The following is a 26,149-nucleotide window of genomic DNA, read 5'->3' on the forward strand; positions in this document are numbered from 1 at the left end:
TTATATATAAGTCACTATAATCCCTCTGCTTCCTCCCATGAGGTGCGGGCTGCGATCTGCATATACCGAGGCTGGGGGTGAGAGGACCCCTCTGTGTGTCTGCAGATGGGCAGGTTATATATAAGTCTCTATAATCTCTCTGTTTCCTCCCATGAGGTGCGGGCTGCGATCTGCATATACCGAGGCTGGGGGTGAGAGGACCCCTCTGTGTGTCTGCAGATGGGCAGGTTATATATAAGTCTCTATAATCTCTCTGTTTCCTCCCATGAGGTGCGGGCTGCGATCTGCATATACCGAGGCTGGGGGTGCGAGGACCCCTCTGTGTGTCTGCAGATGGGCAGGTTATATATAAGTCACTATAATCTCTCTGCTTCCTCCCATGAGGTGCGGGCTGCGATCTGCATATACCGAGGCTGGGGGTGAGCGGACCCCTCTGTGTGTCTGCAGATGGGCAGGTTATATATAAGTCTCTATAATCCCTCTGCTTCCTCCCATGAGGTGCGGGCTGCGATCTGCATATACCGAGGCTGGGGGTACGAGGACCCCTCTGTGTTTCTGCAGATGGGCAGGTTATATATAAGTCTCTATAATCTCTCTGCTTCCTCCCATGAGGTGCGGGCTGCGATCTGCATATACCGAGGCTGGGGGTTCGAGGACCCCTCTGTGTGTCTGCAGATGGGCAGGTTATATATCAGTCTCTATAATCTCTCTGCTTCCTCCCATGAGGTGCGGGCTGCGATCTGCATATACCGAGGCTGGGGGTACGAGGACCCCTCTGTGTGTCTGCAGATGGGCAGGTTATATATAAGTCTCTATAATCCCTCTGCTTCCTCCCATGAGGTGCGGGCTGCGATCTGCATATACCGAGGCTGGGGGTGCGAGGACCCCTCTGTGTGTCTGCAGATGGGCAGGTTATATATAACTCACTATAATCCCTCTGCTTCCTCCCATGAGGTGCGGGCTGCGATCTGCATATACCGAGGCTGGGGGTACGAGGACCCCTCCGTGTGTCTGCAGATGGGCAGGTTATATATAAGTCTCTATAATCTCTCTGCTTCCTCCCATGAGGTGGGGGCTGCGATCTGCATATACCGAGGCTGGGGGTGCGAGGACCCCTCTGTGTGTCTGCAGATGGGCAGGTTACATATAAGTCACTATAATCTCTCTGCTTCCTCCCATGAGGTGCGGGCTGCGATCTGCATATACCGAGGCTGGGGGTACGAGGACCCCTCTGTGTGTCTGCAGATGGGCAGGTTATATATAAGTCTCTATAATCTCTCTGCTTCCTCCCATGAGGTGCGGGCTGCGATCTGCTTATACCGAGGCTGGGGGTACGAGGACCCCTCTGTGTGTCTGCAGATAGGCAGGTTATATATAAGTCACTATAATCCCTCTGCTTCCTCCCATGAGGTGCGGGCTGCGATCTGCATATACCGAGGCTGGGGGTGAGAGGACCCCTCTGTGTGTCTGCAGATGGGCAGGTTATATATAAGTCTCTATAATCTCTCTGTTTCCTCCCATGAGGTGCGGGCTGCGATCTGCATATACCGAGGCTGGGGGTGAGAGGACCCCTCTGTGTGTCTGCAGATGGGCAGGTTATATATAAGTCTCTATAATCTCTCTGTTTCCTCCCATGAGGTGCGGGCTGCGATCTGCATATACCGAGGCTGGGGGTGCGAGGACCCCTCTGTGTGTCTGCAGATGGGCAGGTTATATATAAGTCACTATAATCTCTCTGCTTCCTCCCATGAGGTGCGGGCTGCGATCTGCATATACCGAGGCTGGGGGTGAGCGGACCCCTCTGTGTGTCTGCAGATGGGCAGGTTATATATAAGTCTCTATAATCCCTCTGCTTCCTCCCATGAGGTGCGGGCTGCGATCTGCATATACCGAGGCTGGGGGTACGAGGACCCCTCTGTGTTTCTGCAGATGGGCAGGTTATATATAAGTCTCTATAATCTCTCTGCTTCCTCCCATGAGGTGCGGGCTGCGATCTGCATATACCGAGGCTGGGGGTTCGAGGACCCCTCTGTGTGTCTGCAGATGGGCAGGTTATATATCAGTCTCTATAATCTCTCTGCTTCCTCCCATGAGGTGCGGGCTGCGATCTGCATATACCGAGGCTGGGGGTACGAGGACCCCTCTGTGTGTCTGCAGATGGGCAGGTTATATATAAGTCTCTATAATCCCTCTGCTTCCTCCCATGAGGTGCGGGCTGCGATCTGCATATACCGAGGCTGGGGGTGCGAGGACCCCTCTGTGTGTCTGCAGATGGGCAGGTTATATATAAGTCACTATAATCTCTCTGCTTCCTCCCATGAGGTGCGGGCTGCGATCTGCATATACCGAGGCTGGGGGTGCGAGGACCCCTCTGTGTGTCTGCAGATGGGCAGGTTACATATAAGTCTCTATAATCCCCCTGTTTCCTCCCATGAGGTGCGGGCTGCGATCTGCATATACCGAGGCTGGGGGTGAGAGGACCCCTCTGTGTGTCTGCAGATGGGAAGGTTATATATAAGTCACTATAATCTCTCTGCTTCCTCCCATAAGGTGCGGGCTGCGATCTGCATATACCGAGGCTGGGGGTGAGAGGACCCCTCTGTGTGTCTGCAGATGGGCAGGTTATATATAACTCACTATAATCCCTCTGCTTCCTCCCATGAGGTGCGGGCTGCGATCTGCATATACCGAGGCTGGGGGTACGAGGACCCCTCCGTGTGTCTGCAGATGGGCAGGTTATATATATGTCACTATAATCTCTCTGTTTCCTCCCATGAGGTACGGGCTGCGATCTGCATATACCGAGGCTGGGGGTACGAGGACCCCTCTGTGTGTCTGCAGATGGGCAGGTTATATATAAGTCTCTATAATCTCTCTGCTTCCTCCCATGAGGTGCGGGCTGCGATCTGCATATACCGAGGCTGGGGGTGCGAGGACCCATCTGTGTGTCTGCAGATGGGCAGGTTATATATAAGTCACTATAATCTCTCTGCTTCCTCCCATGAGGTGCGGGCTGCGATCTGCTTATACCGAGGCTGGGGGTACGAGGACCCCTCTGTGTGTCTGCAGATGGGCAGGTTATATATAAGTCTCTATAATCCCCCTGTTTCCTCCCATGAGGTGCGGGCTGCGATCTGCATATACCGAGGCTGGGGGTGAGAGGACCCCTCTGTGTGTCTGCAGATGGGCAGGTTATATATAAGTCACTATAATCTCTCTGCTTCCTCCCATGAGGTGCGGGCTGCGATCTGCTTATACCGAGGCTGGGGGTTCGAGGACCCCTCTGTGTGTCTGCAGATGGGCAGGTTATATATCAGTCTCTATAATCTCTCTGTTTCCTCCCATGAGGTGCGGGCTGCGATCTGCATATACCGAGGCTGGGGGTACGAGGACCCCTCCGTGTGTCTGCAGATGGGCAGGTTATATATAAGTCACTATAATCCCTCTGCTTCCTCCCATGAGGTGCGGGCTGCGATCTGCATATACCGAGGATGGGGGTGCGAGGACCCCTCTGTGTGTCTGCAGATGGGCAGGTTATATATAACTCACTATAATCCCTCTGCTTCCTCCCATGAGGTGCGGGCTGCGATCTGCAGATACCGAGGCTGGGGGTACGAGGACCCCTCCGTGTGTCTGCAGATGGGCAGGTTATATATAAGTCTCTATAATCTCTCTGTTTCCTCCCATGAGGTGCGGGCTGCGATCTGCATATACCGAGGCTGGGGGTACGAGGACCCCTCCTTGTGTCTGCAGATGGGCAGGTTATATATAAGTCACTATAATCCCTCTGCTTCCTCCCATGAGGTGCGGGCTGCGATCTGCATATACCGAGGATGGGGGTGCGAGGACCCCTCTGTGTGTCTGCAGATGGGCAGGTTATATATAACTCACTATAATCCCTCTGCTTCCTCCCATGAGGTGCGGGCTGCGATCTGCATATACCGAGGCTGGGGGTACGAGGACCCCTCCGTGTGTCTGCAGATGGGCAGGTTATATATAAGTCTCTATAATCTCTCTGCTTCCTCCCATGAGGTGGGGGCTGCGATCTGCATATACCGAGGCTGGGGTTGCGAGGACCCCTCTGTGTGTCTGCAGATGGGCAGGTTACATATAAGTCACTATAATCTCTCTGCTTCCTCCCATGAGGTGCGGGCTGCGATCTGCATATACCGAGGCTGGGGGTACGAGGACCCCTCTGTGTGTCTGCAGATGGGCAGGTTATATATAAGTCTCTATAATCTCTCTGCTTCCTCCCATGAGGTGCGGGCTGCGATCTGCTTATACCGAGGCTGGGGGTACGAGGACCCCTCTGTGTGTCTGCAGATAGGCAGGTTATATATAAGTCACTATAATCCCTCTGCTTCCTCCCATGAGGTGCGGGCTGCGATCTGCATATACCGAGGCTGGGGGTGAGAGGACCCCTCTGTGTGTCTGCAGATGGGCAGGTTATATATAAGTCTCTATAATCTCTCTGTTTCCTCCCATGAGGTGCGGGCTGCGATCTGCATATACCGAGGCTGGGGGTGAGAGGACCCCTCTGTGTGTCTGCAGATGGGCAGGTTATATATAAATCTCTATAATCTCTCTGTTTCCTCCCATGAGGTGCGGGCTGCGATCTGCATATACCGAGGCTGGGGGTGCGAGGACCCCTCTGTGTGTCTGCAGATGGGCAGGTTATATATAAGTCACTATAATCTCTCTGCTTCCTCCCATGAGGTGCGGGCTGCGATCTGCATATACCGAGGCTGGGGGTGAGCGGAACCCTCTGTGTGTCTGCAGATGGGCAGGTTATATATAAGTCTCTATAATCTCTCTGCTTCCTCCCATGAGGTGCGGGCTGCGATCTGCATATACCGAGGCTGGGGGTGTGAGTCCTCCTCTGTGTGTCTGCAGATGGGCAGGTTATATATAAGTCTCTATAATCCCTCTGCTTCCTCCCATGAGGTGCGGGCTGCGATCTGCATATACCGAGGCTGGGGGTACGAGGACCCCTCTGTGTTTCTGCAGATGGGCAGGTTATATATAAGTCTCTATAATCTCTCTGCTTCCTCCCATGAGGTGCGGGCTGCGATCTGCATATACCGAGGCTGGGGGTTCGAGGACCCCTCTATGTGTCTGCAGATGGGCAGGTTATATATCAGTCTCTATAATCTCTCTGCTTCCTCCCATGAGGTGCGGGCTGCGATCTGCATATACCGAGGCTGGGGGTACGAGGACCCCTCTGTGTGTCTGCAGATGGGCAGGTTATATATAAGTCTCTATAATCCCTCTGCTTCCTCCCATGAGGTGCGGGCTGCGATCTGCATATACCGAGGCTGGGGGTGCGAGGACCCCTCTGTGTGTCTGCAGATGGGCAGGTTATATATAAATCACTATAATCTCTCTGCTTCCTCCCATGAGGTGCGGGCTGCGATCTGCATATACCGAGGCTGGGGGTGCGAGGACCCCTCTGTGTGTCTGCAGATGGGCAGGTTACATATAAGTCTCTATAATCCCCCTGTTTCCTCCCATGAGGTGCGGGCTGCGATCTGCATATACCGAGGCTGGGGGTGAGAGGACCCCTCTGTGTGTCTGCAGATGGGCAGGTTATATATATGTCACTATAATCCCTCTGCTTCCTCCCATGAGGTGCGGGCTGCGATCTGCATATACCGAGGCTGGGGGTGAGAGGACCCCTCTGTGTGTCTGCAGATGGGCTGGTTATATATCAGTCTCTATAATCTCTCTGCTTCCTCCCATGAGGTGCGGGCTGCGATCTCCATATACCGAGGCTGGGGGTACGAGGACCCCTCTGTGTGTCTGCAGATGGGCAGGTTATATATAAGTCTCTATAATCTCTCTGTTTCCTCCCATGAGGTGCGGGCTGCGATCTGCATATACCGAGGCTGGGGGTGCGAGGACCCCTCTGTGTGTCTGCAGATGGGCAGGTTATATATAAATCACTATAATCCCTCTGCTTCCTCCCATGAGGTGCGGGCTGCGATCTGCATATACCGAGGCTGGGGGTGTGAGGACCCCTCTGTGTGTCTGCAGATGGGCAGGTTATATATAAGTCTCTATAATCTCTCTGCTTCCTCCCATGAGGTGGGGGCTGCGATCTGCATATACCGAGGCTGGGGGTGCGAGGACCCCTCTGTGTGTCTGCAGATGGGCAGGTTACATATAAGTCACTATAATCTCTCTGCTTCCTCCCATGAGGTGCGGGCTGCGATCTGCATATACCGAGGCTGGGGGTGAGAGGACCCCTCTGTGTGTCTGCAGATGGGCAGGTTACATATAAGTCACTATAATCTCTCTGTTTCCTCCCATGAGGTGCGGGCTGCGATCTGCATATACCGAGGCTGGGGGTACGAGGACCCCTCTGTGTGTCTGCAGATGGGCAGGTTATATATAAGTCTCTATAATCTCTCTGCTTCCTCCCATGAGGTGCGGGCTGCGATCTGCATATACCGAGGCTGGGGGTACGAGGACCCCTCTGTGTGTCTGCAGATGGGCAGGTTATATATAAGTCTCTATAATCTCTCTGCTTCCTCCCATGAGGTGCGGGCTGCGATCTGCTTATACCGAGGCTGGGGGTAGGAGGACCCCTCTGTGTGTCTGCAGATGGGCAGGTTATATATAAGTCTCTATAATCTCTCTGCTTCCTCCCATGAGGTGCGGGCTGCGATCTGCATATACCGAGGCTGGGGGTGAGAGGACCCCTCTGTGTGTCTGCAGATGGGCAGGTTATATATAAGTCTCTATAATCTCTCTGTTTCCTCCCATGAGGTGCGGGCTGCGATCTGCATATACCGAGGCTGGGGGTGCGAGGACCCCTCTGTGTGTCTGCAGATGGGCAGGTTATATATAAGTCACTATAATCTCTCTGCTTCCTCCCATGAGGTGCGGGCTGCGATCTGCATATACCGAGGCTGGGGGTGAGCGGACCCCTCTGTGTGTCTGCAGATGGGCAGGTTATATATAAGTCTCTATAATCTCTCTGCTTCCTCCCATGAGGTGCGGGCTGCGATCTGCATATACCGAGGCTGGGGGTGAGAGGACCCCTCTGTGTGTCTGCAGATGGGCAGGTTATATATAAGTCTCTATAATCTCTCTGTTTCCTCCCATGAGGTGCGGGCTGCGATCTGCATATACCGAGGCTGGGGGTGCGAGGACCCCTCTGTGTGTCTGCAGATGGGCAGGTTATATATAAGTCTCTATAATCCCTCTGCTTCCTCCCATGAGGTGCGGGCTGCGATCTGCATATACCGAGGCTGGGGGTACGAGGACCCCTCTGTGTTTCTGCAGATGGGCAGGTTATATATAAGTCTCTATAATCTCTCTGCTTCCTCCCATGAGGTGCGGGCTGCGATCTGCATATACCGAGGCTAGGGGTGCGAGGACCCCTCTGTGTGTCTGCAGATGGGCAGGTTATATATAAGTCACTATAATCTCTCTGCTTCCTCCCATGAGGTGCGGGCTGCGATCTGCATATACCGAGGCTGGGGGTGCGAGGACCCCTCTGTGTGTCTGCAGATGGGCAGGTTACATATAAATCTCTATAATCCCCCTGTTTCCTCCCATGAGGTGCGGGCTGCGATCTGCTTATACCGAGGCTGGGGGTGAGCGGACCCCTCTGTGTGTCTGCAGATGGGCAGGTTATATATAAATCACTATAATCCCCCTGTTTCCTCCCATGAGGTGCGGGCTGCGATCTGCATATACCGAGGCTGGGGGTGCGAGGACCCCTCTGTGTGTCTGCAGATGGGCAGGTTATATATAAGTCTCTATAATCTCTCTGCTTCCTCCCATGAGGTGCAGGCTGCGATCTGCATATACCGAGGCTGGGGGTGCGAGGACCCCTCTGTGTGTCTGCAGATGGGCAGGTTACATATAAATCACTATAATCTCTCTGCTTCCTCCCATGAGGTGCGGGCTGCGATCTGCATACACCGAGGCTGGGGGTACGAGGACCCCTCTGTGTGTCTGCAGATGGGCAGGTTATATATAAGTCACTATAATCTCTCTGCTTCCTCCCATGAGGTGCGGGCTGCGATCTGCTTATACCGAGGCTGGGGGTACGAGGACCCCTCTGTGTGTCTGCAGATGGGCAGGTTATATATAAGTCTCTATAATCCCTCTGCTTCCTCCCATGAGGTGCGGGCTGCGATCTGCTTATACCGAGGCTGGGGGTTCGAGGACCCCTCTGTGTGTCTGCAGATGGGCAGGTTATATATAAGTCTCTATAATCTCTCTGCTTCCTCCCATGAGGTGCGGGCTGCGATCTGCATATACCAAGGCTGGGGGTACGAGGACCCCTCTGTGTGTCTGCTGATGGGCAGGTTATATATAAGTCACTATAATCTCTCTGCTTCCTCCCATGAGGTGCGGGCTGCGATCTGCATATACCGAGGCTGGGGGTGCGAGGACCCCTCTGTGTGTCTGCAGATGGGCAGGTTATATATCAGTCTCTATAATCTCTCTGCTTCCTCCCATGAGGTGCGGGCTGCGATCTGCTTATACCGAGGCTGGGGGTACGAGGACCCCTCTGTGTGTCTGCAGATGGGCAGGTTATATATAAGTCACTATAATCTCTCTGCTTCCTCCCATGAGGTGCGGGCTGCGATCTGCTTATACCGAGGCTGGGGGTACGAGGACCCCTCTGTGTGTCTGCAGATGGGCAGGTTATATATAAGTCACTATAATCCCTCTGTTTCCTCCCATGAGGTGCGGGCTGCGATCTGCATTTACCGAGGCTGGGGGTGTGAGTCCTCCTCTGTGTGTCTGCAGATGGGCAGGTTATATATAAGTCACTATAATCCCTCTGCTTCCTCCCATGAGGTGCGGGCTGCGATCTGCATATACCGAGGCTGGGGGTACGAGGACCCCTCTGTGTGTCTGCAGATGGGCAGGTTATATATAAGTCACTATAATCCCTCTGCTTCCTCCCATGAGGTGCGGGCTGCGATCTGCATATACCGAGGCTGGGGGTACGAGGACCCCTCTGTGTGTCTGCAGATGGGCAGGTTATATATAAGTCACTATAATCTCTCTGCTTCCTCCCATGAGGTGCGGGCTGCGATCTGCATATACCGAGGCTGGGGGTACGAGGACCCCTCTGTGTGTCTGCAGATGGGCAGGTTATATATAAGTCACTATAATCTCTCTGCTTCCTCCCATGAGGTGCGGGCTGCGATCTGCATATACCGAGGCTGGGGGTGCGAGGACCCCTCTGTGTGTCTGCAGATGGGCAGGTTATATATAAGTCTCTATAATCTCTCTGTTTCCTCCCATGAGGTGCGGGCTGCGATCTGCTTATACCGAGGCTGGGGGTACGAGGACCCCTCTGTGTGTCTGCAGATGGGCAGGTTATATATAACTCTCTATAATCTCTCTGCTTCCTCCCATGAGGTGCGGGCTGCGATCTGCATATACCGAGGCTGGGGGTGCGAGGACCCCTCTGTGTGTCTGCAGATGGGCAGGATATATATAACTCTCTATAATCCCTCTGTTTCCTCCCATGAGGTGCGGGCTGCGATCTGCTTATACCGAGGCTGGGGGTGAGAGGACCCCTCCGTGTGTCTGCAGATGGGCAGGTTATATATAACTCTCTATAATCTCTCTGCTTCCTCCCATGAGGTGCGGGCTGCGATCTGCATATACCGAGGCTGGGGGTGCGAGGACCCCTCTGTGTGTCTGCAGATGGGCAGGATATATATAAGTCTCTATAATCCCTCTGCTTCCTCCCATGAGGTGCGGGCTGCGATCTGCATATACCGAGGCTGGGGGTGCGAGGACCCCTCTGTGTGTCTGCAGATGGGCAGGTTATATATAAGTCTCTATAATCCCTCTGCTTCCTCCCATGAGGTGCGGGCTGCGATCTGCATATACCGAGGCTGGGGGTGAGAGGACCCCTCTGTGTGTCTGCAGATGGGCAGGTTATATATAAGTCTCTATAATCCCTCTGCTTCCTCCCATGAGGTGCGGGCTGCGATCTGCATATACCGAGGCTGGGGGTGCGAGGACCCCTTTGTGTGTCTGCAGATGGGCAGGTTATATATAAATCTCTATAATCCCTCTGCTTCCTCCCATGAGGTGCGGGCTGCGATCTGCATATACCGAGGCTGGGGGTGCGAGGACCCCTTTGTGTGTCTGCAGATGGGCAGGTTATATATAAGTCTCTATAATCCCTCTGTTTCCTCCCATGAGGTGCGGGCTGCGATCTGCATATACCGAGGCTGGGGGTGCGAGGACCCCTCTGTGTGTCTGTAGATGGGCAGGTTATATATAAGTCACTATAATCTCTCTGCTTCCTCCCATGAGGTGCGGGCTGCGATCTGCATATACCGAGGCTGGGGGTGCGAGGACCCCTCTGTGTGTCTGCAGATGGGCAGGTTATATATAAGTCTCTATAATCCCTCTGCTTCCTCCCATGAGGTGCGGGCTGCGATCTGCATATACCGAGGCTGGGGGTGCGAGGACCCCTCTGTGTGTCTGTAGATGGGCAGGTTATATATAAGTCACTATAATCTCTCTGCTTCCTCCCATGAGGTGCGGGCTGCGATCTGCATATACCGAGGCTGGGGGTACGAGGACCCCTCTGTGTGTCTGCAGATGGGCAGGTTATATATAAGTTACTATAATCCCTCTGCTTCCTCCCATGAGGTGCGGGCTGCGATCTGCATATACCGAGGCTGGGGGTGCGAGGACCCCTCTGTGTGTCTGCAGATGGGCAGGTTATATATAAGTCACTATAATCTCTCTGCTTCCTCCCATGAGGTGCGGGCTGCGATCTGCTTATACCGAGGCTGGGGGTACGAGGACCCCTCTGTGTGTCTGCAGATGGGCAGGTTATATATAAGTCACTATAATCCCTCTGCTTCCTCCCATGAGGTGCGGGCTGCGATCTGCATATACCGAGGCTGGGGGTGAGAGGACCCCTCTGTGTGTCTGCAGATGGGCAGGTTATATATAAGTCTCTATAATCTCTGCTTCCTCCCATGAGGTGCGGGCTGCGAACTGCATATACCGAGGCTGGGGGTGCGAGGACCCCTCTGTGTGTCTGCAGATGGGCAGGTTATATATAAGTCACTATAATCCCTCTGCTTCCTCCCATGAGGTGCGGGCTGCGATCTGCTTATACCGAGGCTGGGGGTACGAGGACCCCTCTGTGTGTCTGCAGATGGGCAGGTTATATATAAGTCACTATAATCTCTCTGCTTCCTCCCATGAGGTGCGGGCTGCGATCTGCATATACCGAGGCTGGGGGTGAGAGGACCCCTCTGTGTGTCTGCAGATGGGCAGGTTATATATAAGTCTCTATAATCCCTCTGCTTCCTCCCATGAGGTGCGGGCTGCGATCTGCATATACCGAGGCTGGGGGTGCGAGGACCCCTTTGTGTGTCTGCAGATGGGCAGGTTATATATAAGTCTCTATAATCCCTCTGTTTCCTCCCATGAGGTGCGGTCTGCGATCTGCATATACCGAGGCTGGGGGTGAGAGGACCCCTCTGTGTGTCTGCAGATGGGCAGGTTATATATAAGTCTCTATAATCTCTCTGCTTCCTCCCATGAGGTGCGGGCTGCGATCTGCTTATACCGAGGCTGGGGGTACGAGGACCCCTCTGTGTGTCTGCAGATGGGCAGGTTATATATAAGTCACTATAATCTCTCTGCTTCCTCCCATGAGGTGCGGGCTGCGATCTGCATATACCGAGGCTGGGGGTGAGAGGACCCCTCTGTGTGTCTGCAGATGGGCAGGTTATATATAAGTCACTATAATCTCTCTGCTTCCTCCCATGAGGTGCGGGCTGCGATCTGCATATACCGAGGCTGGGGGTGCGAGGACCCCTTTGTGTGTCTGCAGATGGGCAGGTTATATATAAGTCTCTATAATCCCTCTGTTTCCTCCCATGAGGTGCGGGCTGCGATCTGCATATACCGAGGCTGGGGGTGCGAGGACCTCTCTGTGTGTCTGCAGATGGGCAGGTTATATATAAGTCTCTATAATCTCTCTGCTTCCTCCCATGAGGTGCGGGCTGCGATCTGCTTATACCGAGGCTGGGGGTACGAGGACCCCTCTGTGTGTCTGCAGATGGGCAGGTTATATATAAGTCACTATAATCTCTCTGCTTCCTCCCATGAGGTGCGGGCTGCGATCTGCATATACCGAGGCTGGGGGTGAGAGGACCCCTCTGTGTGTCTGCAGATGGGCAGGTTATATATAAGTCACTATAATCTCTCTGCTTCCTCCCATGAGGTGCGGGCTGCGATCTGCATATACCGAGGCTGGGGGTGCGAGGACCCCTTTGTGTGTCTGCAGATGGGCAGGTTATATATAAGTCTCTATAATCCCTCTGTTTCCTCCCATGAGGTGCGGGCTGCGATCTGCATATACCGAGGCTGGGGGTACGAGGACCCCTCTGTGTGTCTGCAGATGGGCAGGTTTTTTTTTTCATAACTTTTTTATTGTATTTTCAAATGAAGTGTAACAACCTGTAGCTCCACATTCAGGTGTCTTATAAGTCTGTAACAGTCAGATCTATTGGACACAGATACAGAGAATACAATCATAGAATTATATCTAAATACACACATTGCGCTGAATATATTCAGTCGTTTAGAATAGTGAAGAATAGTGAAGCAATGACGTAGAATTCTTCTTGAATGGTGTTGTTGATCTTTAAAGAAATACCCCAAAATAGCTATGCGTTATAAAGCCCAACATGGCCTATCGTAAACAACCTGACTAATAGCGAGTTCGGGTAACGTTTCATATAGAGAGGTCACACTACGCCTCCTATCTGGTGTACTTATAACTTATGTCTAGTCACACCGCCCTGTAATGCAACAATATCCAGTACATATATAAGAAACTTATAAGGAACATATATATATATAACATAGGTAAGAGGGGGGGTGGAAAGTAATGACGGGAGGGTGGATGATGGGGTGGGGGAGGGGGGAGGGAGAGGACCAGTAAAGTCCTAGCAAAATTTTTCAAACATCATATTTTCTATGAGTAACAATCATTCTAGCAGTATATAATGCTATTAGAGAAAGATTATTTCTGAGGTTGGTTCAGAGAGAACCAATGGGTCTGCTCAAAGATTTTTTGGATTCGGGTTTGAACATCAGGGTCAAGACTATTCATGTAAATTCCCTTCTTCAATATGCATAGTTGCGGTTTTTCTGTCAAAGTATAGAAGCTGTAACATTTTAGTCTGAACCTCTTCCACAGTGGGGGAGGATTTTGTTAGCCAATGAGTGAGGATAACTTTTTTCGCCACTGTCACCACCGTTGTTAGCACTGGGGTTAGTAGTGACGTTCTTCGATTTAGATCCCAAACAGTGAAATTGGCAAACAAACATGCAACTGGGTGAAGAGTCACATTTAACTGGAGTGTGCGATTAATATAATATACCAGTTTGTGGCAAAATTTTTTGACAGTACCACATACAATGTATAAAGGATGCTGAGGCTATCTTACATTTAGGGCAATGACCTTCATTTCCTTCGGCAAAGTGAGCGTATCTGGCTGGGGAGATGTAAGCCATGTGTATAGAGAAATAATGGGTTTCCTGCAGATAAGCGGATCCTAAAATTTTCATCGTCTGTTCATATCTCTCGCTAATAGATTGGGGGGACGGGATGTTTGGCAGCACTTGAGCCCATCTATTGTGGAGCTTATTCCATCTCTCAGATGTGTTTAAATCAGTAAGAATAGAGTAAAGTGAACTTATTCTATATTTTTTCAAGTGCGGATAGAAGAATTTGTAGTCGGTCCGGTCCCGAGGATAGTTGAGGGTTATGCGGTGTGGGTGAGAGAGAGCAAAGGTAGTGGCGTAGCTGCAAATACATGAAGAATTGCCCTCGAGGCAAGTTATACTTGGATTGTAGGTCTACAAAAGGGAGTATAGTGCCCCCCGGATCAAACACCTTGGAAGAAGCTGTTATTCCCAAATCATGCCATCGACGGAAATTGTAATTGGACAGGGATGGTGGGAAAGCTGGGTTTCCCCATAATGGTATGTGTTTAGATGACTGTGGGTTTCTATGTAGGGATTTGTTGACCGCTATCCATGAGTGATAGATATCTCTGAATAGTGGGTTGTTAAGCACTATTGGTGGTATGTCTGACTTTTTAGAATGTAAGAGCGCGCCTGGTGAAAAAGGATAGAGCATTGCTTCATCTAATTTAGTGTCCGTAAAGGAACTAGTTCCAAGCAGCCAGTCAGCAACACAACGGAATAGGACTGATTGGTTATATGACATAAAATCAGGTAAGCCCACTCCCCCTGCTCTCCTTGGAGCTGATAATTTAGTGAGTGCGATCCTAGGTTTTTTGCCCCGCCATAAAAAGCATGGGATTATTTTATTAAGTTTCTTCAAGTCTGATTTGGATATGTGTAAAGGGATTTTCTGCATCAGATAAAAGAGTTTGGGAAAGATTATGCTTTGTATGACCGCCACTCTACCTAATAGAGATATTGGGAGCATCTTCCAGCTGTCTAGTGATGTAGAAATTTTCGCAATAACAGGTGCGTAATTTTTGGCGCATAAGTTGTTAAGGTTAGCTGTGATTTTGATGCCCAAGTATTTAATGTCAGAGGAAGTGGTATTAAAAGGTAAAGAGGCCAGGTATTCTCTAACTCTCTTATCCGTATTGGGGAAAAGCAGAATTTCTGACTTAGAGAGGTTTATGCGATATCCGGCAACGGCTCCAAATGAAAAGATGAGACGTAGTATCTCAGGGATAGTGGAGGTAGGTTCAGAAATGAAGAGCAACATGTCATCTGCAAATAATGACAGACGCAGCTCGATGTTGCCGATCTTCATCCCTTTGTATATGTCAGAGGTTCTTATGGCGATGGCTAAAGGTTCTAGGGCTATGGCAAATAGGAGAGGGGATAGTGGGCACCCTTGACGGGTCCCTTTACGGATAGTGATCGGGGATGAAAGAAGGCCATTACTAGCAATTTGGGTAGTTGGAGAGGTATACAGACATCTTAAAAATGATATAAATTTAGCAGGAAGTCCAAATTTGGTTAGGGTGTTAAATAAATGGGGCCACTCAATTAGATCAAATGCCTTCTCCGCGTCCAATGATAAAATCAAATTGGACGTGGGAAGGGAGGATTTTGTTGTAGAAGAGTAAACTGCCGTGAGAACTTTGCGGACATTAGTCTCAGAGTGTCTCCCTGCAATGAAACCCGTCTGGTCCGGGTGTATAATGGAGGGGAGAATAGTTTTTAGTCGATCGGCCAGAATTTTTGTTAAGAGTTTATAGTCAAGGTTTAATAATGAAATAGGCCTATAAGACCCAGGAAGGGAAGGGTCCCTACCTGGTTTTGGGAGTACTCTGAGGGTCGCCGTGTTGAAATGTATAGGGGGGATCGTGGCAGAAAGAATAGAGTTAAGAACAGTGACTAAGGTGGGGCCTATGTGCTGGAGAAGTATTTTGTAAAAATCACCGCTGAGGCCATCAGGGCCGGGGGCTTTGTCACTTTTCAGATGCTTAATTGCCTCGGTGACCTCTTCTAATTGTATGGGGGCAGTCAATTTCTGTGCATCTAGTTCAGTAATCTTTGGGCATATGAGGGTATCCCAGAAGTCATGAGGAAGATTGGGTAGTGATGAAGAGGAAGATAGCATAGGGGGGGGGGTCAGAGTATAACAAAGTGTAAAAGTCTCGTAATACGTCAGCTATTTCTGAATTGGAGGAGGTAAGTGTACCATCTGCTTTTTTTAGAGGATGAACCGTTGCCGGAGATCGGGTGCCTTGAAGTAAATTAGTCAATAGTTTACCTGTCTTGTTACCAAATTTATGGTACCGGTAGTTTACAGAAAATAAATGTCTGTCACCTAGGGTTTGAATGTAATGATCGAAATTTGTTTTTGCGAGTGTATAGATGTGTTTATTACCTGGGGAGGGTGTTGATTTGTATTGCTGAAAGGCTGCGGTCAGTTCGGACTGTATTGTGATATATTTGGAGGCATATTGGCGTTTCATGTCTGATACATAAGATATGATCGCGCCTCTCATCACCGTTTTAGAAGCCATCCAAAAAAGGGTAGGATTAGAAGTCTTATGGTCTGCATTGTTTAATGTATAATCTTTCCATGTTAGCTCAATATGCTTTTGAAAATCTTTGTTTTTGGACAGATAGGCTGGGAATTTCCACTGTCTTTTCTCAGGTGGTGTCAGGGGAGATTCTAGTGAAGTAATGACCAATGCATGGTCTGACAAAACGATGGGAGCAATATGAGAGGATGTAACCATGGGGAATATGGATTGCGATATTAGAATGTAATCTATCCTAGACATAGTAGCATGGGCTGACGATAAGCAAGTCAATTCAGTGTCAATAGGATGGAGGGCTCTCCAAACGTCAATCAGTTGGAGTTTGTTTGCGAATGTTGGGACCCCTAGTTTTGGGAGGGTGGGGACAGAGGATTTGGGTTTTGATTTGTCCAGGGTCGGGGACGATATCAAATTAAAGTCCCCACAGACTATAAGGGAATCTGATAATTTAAACGTGCTGGGTAAAGGAGGCCGAACTTGCGACCCTCAGCTATCATTTGGGAGCAAATAGGCGAAAAAGCTTTACGGGCCCTGGTCAATTCCACGGAATAATCCTGAAATAGAAATAATTTATGACCCTCCCACATTAGGTCTTTGAATTTGCGCGAGGCCGACCAGAGAGCTTGCTTATGAAGAAAGTTAAGAGTCTTAAATAGAGTGACCCGAGGTCTGGGCTTAGTGGGGAAAGGGGTCGGGCCAACTCTATGCACCCTTTCGATTACCATGTCACTGCATTCCTGTGAGACCCCCAGCAATGTGGGCAAGGTGTTTTTCACAAAAAATGCCAGGGCAGGACCTTTGAGGGACTCCGGCAAACCTACTATACGGAGATTACTCCTCCTCGACCTATTTTCCAAGTCGTCCAGCTTATTCCAGACTTGGTAATTTTCAGTGGTCAGGGATTTAACTGATTGCTTGAGCCCCTCTATGTCGTGCGTTGCCGCACCTAAGACATTTTCATTATGTGCAACTCTCTTGGTGAGAGTGCTCAGCTGCGCTGTTATGTCCGCTACCGCCTGTCTAAGCAGCGGGGTCATGGTTGACCTGAAGGCGTCTACTATCTCGCCATAGGTCACTGGAGAGTCTGGGGCTCTATATACCTGAGCTCCGGTGGCATGGTAGTAAAACACTGCTGGGGGTACGAGGACCCCTCTGTGTGTCTGCAGATGGGCAGGTTATATATAAATCTCTATAATCTCTCTGCTTCCTCCCATGAGGTGCGGGCTGCGATCTGCATATACCGAGTTTGTGAACATCGATCCATCGGTGTTTGAGATCTTGTACATGCTGAAATCCTTCCATGTGCCGCCTGCACTTGGGGCGCTGGTGATGGATGTGATGTTGGATCCCCCAAAGCCAGGAGACCCGTCTTATGAGACCTACATGGCGGTGAGTGTTCTGGGCTGGAGAGATGGAGAGCTTGTAGATCTGGGGTCTGCAGTAATAAGGGTTCCCATTCCTCTACTTCTAATCCATCTCCAGGGTGGGCTCATTCTTCTGTTGTAGGTGAGTAGTCGCTGCCGCCAGGCTTCTCTGCGACACCTCACCGGTAGACTTCTGGGGGTTGGTGAGGCTGCACCTCTGTACCTCTGGCTGATTGCTGATACTCAGTACAGCAGTTTGATAGGTGGCACAATGACGTTGGACCAGGGGGAGTGGATATGACAGATAGTTATTACATGTATGAGAAAGGTATGGGAGTAGAAAGCCCAGCTCTCAAGAGCCACTTCTTTATTATACCCAGCCATCTCGCATCCGAACCTTCTGTGCACAATCACTTCTACCCCTTCTGTGTCCCTACAGTCTGTCTGCCCCTCCCCTTCTGTATCCTTTCTGTCTGTCTGCCCCTCCCCTTCTGTGTCCTTCCTGTCTGTCTGTCCCTCCCCTTCTGTGTCACTCCTGTCTGTCCCTCCCCTTCTGTGTCCCTCCTGCGTGTCTGCCCCTCCCCTTTCTGTGTCCCTCCTGTCTGTCTGCCCCTCCCCTTTCTGTGTCCCTCCTGTCTGTCTGCCCCTCCCCTTCTGTGTCACTCCTGTCTGTCTGTCCCTTACCTTCTGTGTCCTTCCTGTCTGTCTGCCCCTCCCCTTCTGTGTCACTCCTGTCTGTCTGCCCCTCCCCTTCTGTGTCACTCCTGTCTGTCTGCCCCTCCCCTTCTGTGTCACTCCTGTCTGTCTGCCCCTCTCGTTCAATGTCACTCCTGTCTGTCTGTCCCTCCCCTCCTGTGTCCCTCTTGTCTGTCTGTCCCTCCCCTTCTGTGTCCCTCCTGTCTGTCTGCCACAACCCCTTCTGTCACTCCTGTCTGTCTGCTCCTCCTGTCTGTCTATCCCTCCCCTTCTGTGTCCCTCCTGTCTGTCCCTTCCTTCTGTGTCACTCCTGTCTGCTTTCCCCTCCCCTTCAGTGTCACTCCTGTCTGCTTTCCCCTCCCCTTCAGTGTCCCTCCTGTCTGTCTGCCCCTCCCCTTCTGTGTCACTCCTGTCTGCTTTCCCCTCCCCTTCAGTGTCACTCCAGTCTGTCTGCCCCTCCCCTTCAGTGTCACTCCTGTCTGTCTGCCCCTCCCCTTCAGTGTCACTCCAGTCTGTGCAGACTATGCCCGAGACATGTTTATTGTATTTACTAATCATACATTGATTAGTGAGCCTCCATGGAATGTGCAACAGCGGCTATTGCTGTAGGGGGAGGAGGGTAGTAGTAGAGCTGGTTGCGAGGGGGGATTGGACTGGTGCCAGGTCTGTAGGTAGCCCAACCTCACTCCAATTATTGTTAGAAGTATTCCTGCACACATATTCTTATGGTACCAGAGTACTGCAGGTCTTCCTGTGTACAGAAACTCTGAGGTTTGCAAAGAAAAATCTACTATATTGATGGAGAATGCAGCACCTTGTGGCCAGCACCATTAATATAAATGCCACCTATGGATCTAAGTGATCTTATGAGGGAGTCTGAATAGAATACATCAGGCTAACATCTCTGTGTTACTCCCCAGGAGAAGCAGTCCCTGCTGAATAACCTGGCAGAGAAGGCTCAGCTGACAGAGGAGATACTGAACCGGGCCCCTGGATTCCGCTGTAACCCCATCCACGGAGCGCTGTACGCCTTTCCCAGGATCCATATCCCAGAGACTGCTGTCAGGCTGGCACAGGTATCTAGTTACATGGCATCTGCAGGAAGGGTCACCAGCTATATAGCTATGGTGTGTAGATATGGTGTATGTGGGAATGGGGTTACACAGACGTACTTTACTGTGTTTAAAAGAAAATTATTGTGATGTCAGGCAATAAACCAAGAAAAAAAAAGCTTTTTAATGTGGGATATGTTACCCAAGATCCTGACAATTGTGAAGGCATATGGTCCATTTGTGATGCAAGGTAGTAGAGGTAGGGACCACCTAGTCACATCTTCCATGTTAAATAATTGCGAGTTCCTGAAATTTATTTGACAAAATTATAATATTTTGTACACCAGTAGTGTGGATCAGCCCATGCAATCTACTGTATACTGCTAACATCCTCATCATCAACTTCAATCAATCAATAAACTGATTTGTATAACCTAAACAAAACAAGAACTTCAGCCACAAAAAGAGGCAGTCCCTCTTGCTGAAGTGATTGCTTTATAAACTGTGCTTGTACTTCTTTATATACAACATAACAGTGAGAGGTAGGGCCCAAGGGCAATTCTGTTTTGCAGCACTTTTTTATTTATTTATGGGGGCATTGGTGATGGGCTATTTTGCAGAAAGAAACATTTTAATGGTTTGGTTATTGATCTGAAACCAGTACTAATTTACAAAACATTTTATGCAGAAATCCAGTGGTGCCTCACGCATGTTAATTGTTAATTAATCAATCAATCAATCATTCTTCTATTTTAATGGCATTTTTTCTCAAATGTCTTGTAGAACAAGTACAGCTCTGGATCTTGGCATCAAAATTATATTTTTAATCAATTAATTCATCATTTTTCTATTCTTTTTTGGCCTTTTCTAATTTTCTGCAGAACAAGAAAAGCAAGCAATCAGTATTTTTTTTCTAATTTTTTTATGACACTTTCTCTCCTATTTTTCTGCGAAATAGATGTTGATATACTGTAGTCAACATCTCAAGCTACTGTACTTATTGATTTGTCACCATGGTTTCTCACAAAATAGCATATATTTGTTACCATGTTACAAGAGGCATGCTGACCCAGTACAAATACTAATCTGGTCAATTACTTCTGGGTCATCAATGAAAAGTTCTTCTTTGTCATAAAAATGTTCTCCCAGGCTAATGTATGCACATTACAATATAATATCCTGATGATTTGCTTCCGGTTCCAGCTCTCATCAGGAAACAACAAAACTAATACTGTAATTTTAAAAGAATTTTATGGCCGTATTTTATTACATTGTATTATATATATGACTGATAAGGTTTATTTATAGAGGGGGTCTAGGGGTACTGACCACCTGAGCCACCCTTCCAAAATCCGGCCTTGGTGACAACACTTATTTACACCATACTGTGAGTGAATTCACCGTGTAGTCTACAGATACAGGACTAAAGTTGGCCGTAAATCTAATAGGGCCTGGTAGATGATTCAAAAATTCCATACACTGCAAGAAAAGGGCCTCACCCCAGTATAAACAAAAAACAAATCATCTATATAAAGTATACAAATCGCAATAAAAGTAGAATATACTAAATGCCCCATAGTAAACAGTCTCATAATCATACATAATGTTTGACCCCATCACTGTTCCCCATAGCTGCAAGTAAAAATCATTATTTAATAAAAAATATTTTTTTTTGCAAAATCATATCCATAAGCAAAAGCAATAATTCAGTTGGTGCACCAGAGTAATTTGGACTGAAGGTGACGGTCCTTCTGATTGTTTCCTTCCCTTCATTATTGTCAATATTTGTATATAGACTGCTTATGTCTAATGTGACCAGTAAGTAATCAGGTGGTGTCTGACCAAACTCATGTCATTTATTCAGGAAATCTGTAGTGTTCCTGACAAAATATGGATTGTTCTGCACTACAGGCTGCAAAAACTAATCGACATACTGTAATTATTATATATGCACTGGAATTATATACAAACACTTCCACATCTCACAAGTGTCACATCTTCATTAGGACCGAGGCCTAGAACCAGACGTGTTCTTCTGCCATCTCCTGTTGGAGGACACGGGCATCGTACTGAGTGCTGGCAGCAGCTTCGGACAAGTGGGGACCTACCACGCCAGGTAAGTGCGGACCTTCTTCTTATGTATATAGATATTGACACCTCCACCTATACACTCAGGTTATTACACTGCCAGAGTGTTATTCATTGCTTATTATCCTGTATGATGCCAGGGACTGCAGTATGCAAATAAGAGTGGGCAGAGGAAGTGGGTAGTATAATGACAGAGGGAAGATAAAGGATGGGTAATGATACAGACCAGAGACAGGCCAGGTATAATCGTACAGACAAGAGACAGGTCAGGGTATAATGGTACAGACCAGAGGCAGGCCGGGTATAATGATACAGACCAGAGGCAGGCCGGGTATATTGTTACAGACCAGAGACAGGCCGGGTTATAATGGTACAGACCATAGACAGGCCGGGTATTATGGTATAGACCAGAGACAGGCCGGGGTATAATGGTACAGACCAGAGACAGGCCGGGTATAATGATACAGACCAGAGGCAGGCTGGGGTATAATGATACAGACCAGAGACAGGCCGGGTATAATGATACAGACCAGAGGAAGGCTGGGGTATAATGGTACAGACCAGAGACAGGCCGGGTTATAATGATACAGACCATAGACAGGCCGGGTATATTGTTACAGACCAGAGACAGGCCGGGTTATAATGGTACAGACCATAGACAGGCCGGGTATTATGGTATAGACCAGAGACAGGCCGGGTATAATGGTACAGACCAGAGACAGGCCGGGTTATAATGATACAGACCAGAGACAGGCCTGGGTATAATGGTACAGACCAGAGACAGGCCTGGGTATAATGGTACAGACCAGAGACAGGCCGGGGTATAATGGTACAGACCAGAGGCAGGACAGGGTATAATGGTACAGACAAGAGACAGGCCTGGGTATAATGATACAGACCAGAGACAGGCCTGGGTATAATGGTACAGACCAGAGACAGACCTGGGTATAATGGTACAGACCAGAGACAGGCCGGGGTATAATGGTACAGACCAGAGGCAGGACAGGGTATAATGGTACAGACAAGAGAAATGACAGGGAATAATGGTACAGAGCAGAGAAAGGACAGGGAATAATGGTACAGAGCAGAGACTGGCCGGGGTATAATGGTACAGACCAGAGACAGGCCTGGGTATAATGGTACAGACCAGAGACAGACCTGGGTATAATGGTACAGACCAGAGACAGGCCGGGGTATAATGGTACAGACCAGAGGCAGGCCGGGGTATAATGGTACAGACCAGAGACAGGCCGGGGTATAATGATACAGACCAGAGGCAGGCCGGGGTGTAATGATATAGACAAGACAAATGACAGGGTATAATGGTACAGACCACAGGCCGGCCGGGTTATAATGGTACAGACCAGAGACAGGCCGGGGTATAATGGTACAGAGCAGAGACAGGCCGGGGTATAATGGTACAGAGCAGAGACTGGCCGGGGTATAATGATATAGACCAGAGACAGGCCGGGTTATAATGGTACAGACCAGAGACAGGCCGGGTATAATGGTACAGACCAGAGGCAGGCCGGGGTGTAATGATATAGACCAGAGGCAGGCCGGGGTGTAATGATATAGACCAGAGGCAGGCCGGGGTGTAATGATATAGACCAGAGGCAGGCCGGGGTATAATGGTACAGACAAGAGAAATGACAGGGAATAATGGTACAGAGCAGAGAAAGGACAGGGAATAATGGTACAGAGCAGAGACTGGCCGGGGTATAATGATACAGACCAGAGACAGGCCGGGGTATAATGATACAGACCAGAGGCAGGACAGGGTATAATGATACAGACCAGAGGCAGGCCGGGGTATAATGGTACAGACCAGAGGCAGGCCGGGGTATAATGGTACAGACAAGAGAAATGACAGGGAATAATGGTACAGAGCAGAGAAAGGACAGGGAATAATGGTACAGAGCAGAGACTGGCCGGGGTATAATGATACAGACCAGAGGCAGGCTGGGTTGTGTGTTATAGGACAATGAATTACAGGGAATAGTGTATACCCCATTACTATACCTGACATGAGACGTAGATCTCTCTGTGTTCTAGGTTATCTCTGCTCCCTCCAATCGAGGAACTGAAATCTACTCTAGAAAAGATCACAGAGTTCCATGGAAGGTTTATGGCGGAATATTCCTGATGGACAGGACACCTGGGGACACGTCATATATATCCTCTCACCACAGTCCTTACACATGGACCATAATACCCTCCAAGTACTCCCCAGCTACAACCTCCGAGTATCCCCCAACTACAACCTCCGAGTATCCTGCAACTACATCCTCTGAGTACTCCCCCAGCTACAACAATCGAGTATCTCCCAACTATAACCTCCGAGTACTCCTCCCTCCAATTGCTGCTGAAAGTACATCCTCTGAGTAGACCCCCCAAACTGCACTCTCCAAATACTCCCCCTTTAAATACACCTTCTGACTATTCCCTCCAACTACGCCCTCCAAGTACTCCCTCCGATTGCTCCCCCCAACTACACCGTACTCATGCTCAATAAATCCCCTGAGTAGTTCACTCAACTGCACCTTCCAACAACAAACTTAGGGGCCTATTCAGACCTCTTCGCTTGGGTACAAATTCGGCCCCATCCCCAATATTCAGGTTCGGAGTTTCACACTGGCGGTCGGCCAGCCCCTGGAATTTACTTGTTCGCTAGGCTGCGATTACACACAGCCTTGGAAACAGGGCTGAATAAGGCCCTTAGAGTACGCCCTCCAACTACTCCCCAGACTACACCCTCCGAGTACTTCCTACAATTACACCCTCCAACGACTCCCCCGAGTACACCCTCTAAATATGCCCTATGCGGACTCCCCAGACTACACCCTCCGAGTACTTCCTACAATTACACCCTCCAACGACTCCCCCGAGTACACCCTCTGAGTATGCCCTATGCGGACTCCCCAGACTACACCCTCCGAGTACTTCCTACAATTACACCCTCCAACTACTCTCCCGAGTACACACTCCTAGTACACCCCATGCGGACTCCCCAGACTACACCCTCTGAGTACTTCCTACAATTACAAACTCCACCTACTCCCTGAGTACACCCTCCAACCACTCCCCCCCCCCAGTACACCCTCCGAGCAGTGGCAGATTAAGCCTTCGGGGGGCCCAAGGCACTTCAGACAGGGGGGCACCCTTGCACTTGTCATTACTGGCCGCAAACTGCATGGGAGAATATTACACTGTAAAGGCAATGGGTAACTGCAGGGGGGGGGGGGGGGGGGTAGCACTCCAAGCAGGTGAGTGGTACAGTGGTAAATAGAATTAGGTGGTGCCCTCCATATAGGCAGGCTGGCTGTCTTGACATGAATGTGGGGTAACAGCAGCACACGCAAAAAAATAACCAACACCAGGTATATTTCAACCAACATTTCAAGGTCCTGTGACCTCCTTATCAAGATGTATCATTGGAATCAAACAAATACAAAGTGCAAAGTGAAATAAATACCTGCAGAAGATCCCGTTGGTGCTCCCGGAACGGCATCCCCGGCGGCTGAAGATGACATCACCTAAGATCCGTCCCGGCCAGGAGCCCGAGAGGAAGTACACACGTGATACATAAAAAATGCTAAAAAGATAATAAAACAGCTATTGGGGAACAGGTGTCGACATTCTGATTAATCTAAAACAGTTTTATATAAACACTGATATACTCCTAGCTGCACTAAATACATTTATTCTATGTATCGGACTACATCTGAAGATATTTTTACAGAAAGCAGGATAATCCTGCATGTTCGTTCAGACCTCTGGAAACCAGTGTGTCTAAACGAAATACCCATTGGCTTTCCAGTTGGAGCAGCCGCAATTATCTGTCAGTGTTCCTTCTAGCACCCGCTATCTTTGAAAAGCCATGCAGTTCCTCTTCCCTACCTGGGGTGTCGCTGTCTGATGTAGTGCTCCTAGCACAGTGTGGTCTGTATATCAGCACTGATATGCCTTGCAGACCTGTGCTAGAAACATCACAGCAGACAGCAACACCCCAAGCAGGGAAGAGGAACTGCATGGGTTTTCAAAGATAGCGGTTGCTAGAATGAACACTATGTCACACACACACACACCATTTGAGAGTGGGGACATGATCAATGCTCCAGTACCTCAAGGATGTTAGACTGTGTGTGGCCTCCAAAAAATGTCTAGCAACGGGTTGGTCGCTGTGTCCAGAATTATGGACCGACCGGTGTGCTGCTGCCCGTTCCTTAAAAGTCCTGTCGGCCTTACCAACGTAATGGCGACCGCAGGGACAACTAATAAGGTATATGACGTACTTAGTTGAACACCCGACTCTATGAAAGATCTTAAACTTTTTGCCGGAAAATGGGTGATGGAATGTATCTCCCGGGGTCATATACTGTAACTACAGGTAATGCATCCGCAGTAGCATCCCCCCTTAGGTCTTCCCAAAAAGGAGGGATTTTTTGGGTAAAGGAAATATCACATCATTTTTGACCAAGAAATCCTTGAGGTTTTTACTTTCTATTGTAGGAATTCATGATCCTTTTAATTTGAAGGGCTGGTAATATGGAATCTGACGTTACAATTGGCCAATAAGAGTTAACAATGCCTCTTCCCTTGACATGGAAAGAACCCTACTTTTTGTGGCTTCCAGGTCTTTTAAGGGATAACCTCTCTCATGTTCGTGAGAGCTATTTCTACACCCTCAGGTTCACTGCAGATGCACCGAGCCCGTAGCAATTGGGAAAAGGGTCCCTTTTTCAGGGATATGGGATGAAAACTAGTGGCCAGGAGGGTGTTATTCCTATCCGTTGGTTTTGTAAATAAGGACGTTGTGATACGTCAATTTTCCACTTTGATGTTAACATCCAAATATTGAACAGATTCAGAACTCAATGTATAC

General features: G+C 49.3%; 1 protein-coding gene across 1 annotated transcript in view; it reads left to right on the forward strand.

The window, feature by feature from the left end:
* The window catches only part of LOC146005650 (alanine aminotransferase 2-like), a 79,097-nt gene extending 54,597 nt beyond the window's left edge, over positions 1-24,500 (forward strand). Inside the window, exons 8-11 of the mRNA XM_083145041.1 lie at positions 17,282-17,453; positions 19,045-19,200; positions 21,183-21,292; positions 23,320-24,500. Of these exons, the coding sequence (XP_083001167.1) occupies positions 17,282-17,453; positions 19,045-19,200; positions 21,183-21,292; positions 23,320-23,410 (529 nt within the window). The 3' untranslated portion in view covers positions 23,411-24,500. The remainder of the gene's footprint in view (positions 1-17,281; positions 17,454-19,044; positions 19,201-21,182; positions 21,293-23,319) is intronic.
* The last annotated feature ends 1,649 nt before the right edge of the window (positions 24,501-26,149 follow it).

Source organism: Crinia signifera, chromosome 5 (genome assembly GCF_055691185.1).
Source record: "Crinia signifera chromosome 5, ASM5569118v1, whole genome shotgun sequence".
NCBI lineage: Eukaryota > Metazoa > Chordata > Amphibia > Anura > Myobatrachidae > Crinia > Crinia signifera.